At 50.0% G+C, this 3,679-nt stretch overlaps 1 protein-coding gene across 1 annotated transcript; it reads right to left on the bottom strand.

Annotated features, from left to right (window-relative positions):
* Positions 1–385: 385 nt before the first annotated feature.
* LOC125425564 (cell wall protein DAN4-like) lies at positions 386–3,623 on the bottom strand (the record flags this gene model as incomplete). Its single annotated transcript, XM_048483145.1, has 2 exons — positions 2,229–3,623; positions 386–511 (listed from the first exon to the last, which is right to left on the bottom strand). Coding segments are annotated over exons 1-2 (1,375 nt in total), but the record flags the coding sequence as incomplete, so codon positions are not given.
* Between the last annotated feature and the right edge of the window lie 56 nt (positions 3,624–3,679).

Here is a 3,679-nt window from a genome sequence, read left to right on the forward strand (position 1 = left end):
CCCGGAAACCACACAGCACCCCAGTGATTCCGGCCGTGAAAGCCTTCGACAATACATGCTAAAAGTGTTCTCACTTGCCAAGGAGAGAATGGAAAGTGAAAGTGGGGCTCCAGGAGACAGGTCCATGCAAGAAATCTTGCTGTAACAGACATTAGCTCCCAACTGAGCACCAAACACGTAGTGCGTTATTGGCTTATGTGAAAGGCCTCCGCCTGAGACTCTGAAGAGCTGCTGACCATCAAAGCAAATAATCCAACCTTGATAGGCCAATGGCGTGACTTAGAATATAGCTTCATATATAAGCTCTGCTGCATAACATAATCTTCAATAACATGAACAGCTCAGACCTTTAATCACATAATAGCTCACTGCAATGATAACTTACCGGTTGTACTGATGGGTCTTGGGGTACCAACCGAGAACGGGGTAACCGATGAAGAGCGAAAGGGTCCTGGGGTGTTTTCGTGCCTGCCTCCCTGATGGCCAATTGTATGAGGGCGAACAACTTCTTCTGATAAAACAACAGAAGGAAAGGAATATGGTATTTTTTTCGAACACACAATGGACATCAGTAATATTGACTGCACTGGTTCTGTATCCCTAATCCTATTGTATTGTTTATTGAATACCCCATACTGTCCACTGTACTGACTCACTGTGTACAATCCACCTTAAATCTAGGGCTGCTTCCGCACAGCAATGCTGGGGGTCGGGTCAGCGTACATGACGCCGACCCAACCTCCCCCCAGGACCGTTTACACGAACGGTCCCAGTAACAACCAGGAAGACGGCGCTGCGCTGTGCCGTCGCCCGATCGACTTACCGTCCCTGCAAACATCCGGCGCGTTGCCGAGGCTAGAGGACACGCCCCCTGCCCTGCGCGACCGCTCCGGAGTTGCAGGGCAGGGGGCGTGTCCCCAGGCCTCGCGACGCACCAGACGGTCACAGGGACAGTAAGTCGATTGGGCAAGGGGGGAGGGATGGTGCCTTCCAGCCGCCGCTGTTTGCACGGCAGCGGCTGGAAGCCGCCATTTTCCAAAAACCTCGCTCGAGGAGCGAGGTGGGAAAATGGCAGCTTCGCGCCGCTGGGGAAGAGTGAGGGCGGCGCGGCTGCGCCCCCCTTGCGAACAGCTCCCTCGGGACAGCGTTTTTGCCGTCCCCAGGGCGCTGTAAAAGGCCCATGCAGAAAGGGCCTAAGTAAGAAAGAAGAGCCTTCCGCCCTTTCCGCACAAACTTTTTAATAGTTTTGAGGCAGGAAACATTTCCTCCATGGAGTTCCGCATTGTTTTTACTCCAAAATGTTTTATTTCCAGCTTCAAAACGTTTAAAATGAATCCCCTTTTAAAATCATTTTCTGACTGAAATGTTTTGAAAACATCTTCGGTCACTGTGCAATCTATTCTTTCCCAGGCTTCCCTGAATTGCCTTTTTGGCGCCATTTTCTGAGCTCAGCCCCCTTGCCTGTTTATTCGTAGCATTTCTCTGTTTGTTCTTTCATTGGTAGGGGGGAGGACAATTTTCAAAGCATTGAGTATACAAAGAGTATAGAATGCAGCATGAGACTCTGAAGAATTAAAGCACTGATTCAACTAAAAAAAAGGTGGGGTCATGTAATGGCAGCCAGGAATTGTTTCAAGGGAGTGAGTGCAGACATACATGGTTGTAAAGGAGGGAATAGTAGCCAGATAAAGACTTGAGGAACATACAGAAGTGGACTTTCCTGGAAGCAGTCAAAGAAAGAACAAAAGTCTACAGGTTCTACTATCCAGTCAAGCAAGTACTTTATTTTAAGCTGACCTTGGATGGAGTTAGGGTCTCCATTCTGCTAAATATTAAACCTTTCCTTTGAACTGCTGGACCTTGCTTGTAAATCTCCCACTCTGCTCTGGCCAGGCAAAGGGCACCAGAAACAGTATTGCTTGGGGAACAGAACAGGATAATTCACTTATTTTTATTAACAACAAGCCTTTAAATATTATATCCCCTGATTCCACCCACCCAGTCGACACCCTGAGTAACAGCTGGAAGTAGATCTCATGTTATTCTCAGGAATCACTCTGACCTTGCACTGTTACACTTACTAGGCAAATCTGTAGTAACTATGGAGCAGATGGAGAACGGTGTGACTGATGAGAAAACACATGGTGGAGCTCCTTTATAATTTTAGGAGCATTCTGCTGTTATTCACCTGCAAAAAATTAGAAGCAAATATATTAAATATTACTTACCAACAGTGATCGTGGAAGACGATAGGCCTGTTGGGCGCAGGCTACTCCGGGGTGAAGTGGGAGTGCCTTGGCTCGTGCTCAGCTCAGTTTCTCTCGTAGTCTCCAACCCTTCACTTGAATGAGCACCGGTAACAACTGTAGACGCCCTTGTGGTCCCTGAGGTTGTGTGGGGAATGGATTCACTGCTTGGACTCTGAGTGCTGGAAGGAACAGTGGGAGTTTCCGTGGTGGTTCTTAGTTCACTAGCCATGGTGGCCGTGGACTCTTCCGCTGATTGACGGTCGGTTGCAGTTGAAGACATCATTCCCGTGTCTGCCAGAGTGGTCTGGGAAGATGATTCACCTGTTGGGCGCAGGCTACTCCGAGGTGAAGTGGGAGTGCCTTGGCTCGTGCTCAGCTCAGTTTCTCTCGTAGTCTCCAACCCTTCACTAGAATGAGCACCGGTAACAACTGTAGACGCCCTTGTGGTCCCTGAGGTTGTGTGGGGAATGGATTCACTGCTTGGACTCTGAGTGCTGGAAGGAACAGTGGGAGTTTCCGTGGTGGTTCTTAGTTCACTAGCCATGGTGGCCGTGGACTCTTCCGCTGATTGACGGTCGGTTGCAGTTGAAGACATCATTCTTGTGTCTGCCAGAGTGGTCTGGGAAGATGATTCACCTGTTGGGCGCAGGCTACTCCGAGGTGAAGTGGGAGTGCCTTGGCTCGTGCTCAGCTCAGTTTCTCTCGTAGTCTCCAACCCTTCACTTGAATGAGCACCGGTAACAACTGAAGACGCCCTTGTGGTCCCTGAGGTTGTGTGGGGAATGGATTCACTGCTTGGACTCTGAGTGCTGGAAGGAACAGTGGGAGTTTCCGTGGTGGTTCTTAGTTCACTAGCCATGGTGGCCGTGGAGTCTTCCGCTGATTGACGGTCGGTGGCAGTAGAAAACATTGTTCCCGTGTCTGCCAGAGTGGTCTGGGTAGATGCTTCACCTGTTGGGCGCAGGCTACTCCGAGGTGAAGTGGTAGTGGCTTGGCTCGTGCTCAGCTCAGTTTCTCTCGTAGTCTCCAACCCTTCACTTGAATGAGCACCGGTAACAACTGAAGACACCCTTGTGGTCTCTGAGGTTGTGTAGGGAATGGATTCACTGCTTGGATTCTGAGTGCTGGAAGGAACAGTGGGAGTTTCCGTGGTGGTTCTTAGTTCACTAGCCATGGTGGCCGTGGACTCTTCCGCTGATTGACGGTCGGTTGCAGTTGAAGACATCATTCCCGTGTCTGCCAGAGTGGTCTGGGAAGATGATTCACCTGTTGGATGCAGGCTACTCCGAGGTGAAGTGGGAGTGCGTTCGGTCGTGCTCAGCTCAGTTTCTCTCGTAGTCTCCAACCCTTCACTTGAATGAGCACCGGTAACAACTGAAGACACCCTTGTGGTCTCTGAGGTTGTGTAGGGAATGGATTCACTGCTTGGA

Source organism: Sphaerodactylus townsendi, unplaced genomic scaffold, assembly GCF_021028975.2.
Source record: "Sphaerodactylus townsendi isolate TG3544 unplaced genomic scaffold, MPM_Stown_v2.3 scaffold_792, whole genome shotgun sequence".
Lineage (NCBI taxonomy): Eukaryota > Metazoa > Chordata > Lepidosauria > Squamata > Sphaerodactylidae > Sphaerodactylus > Sphaerodactylus townsendi.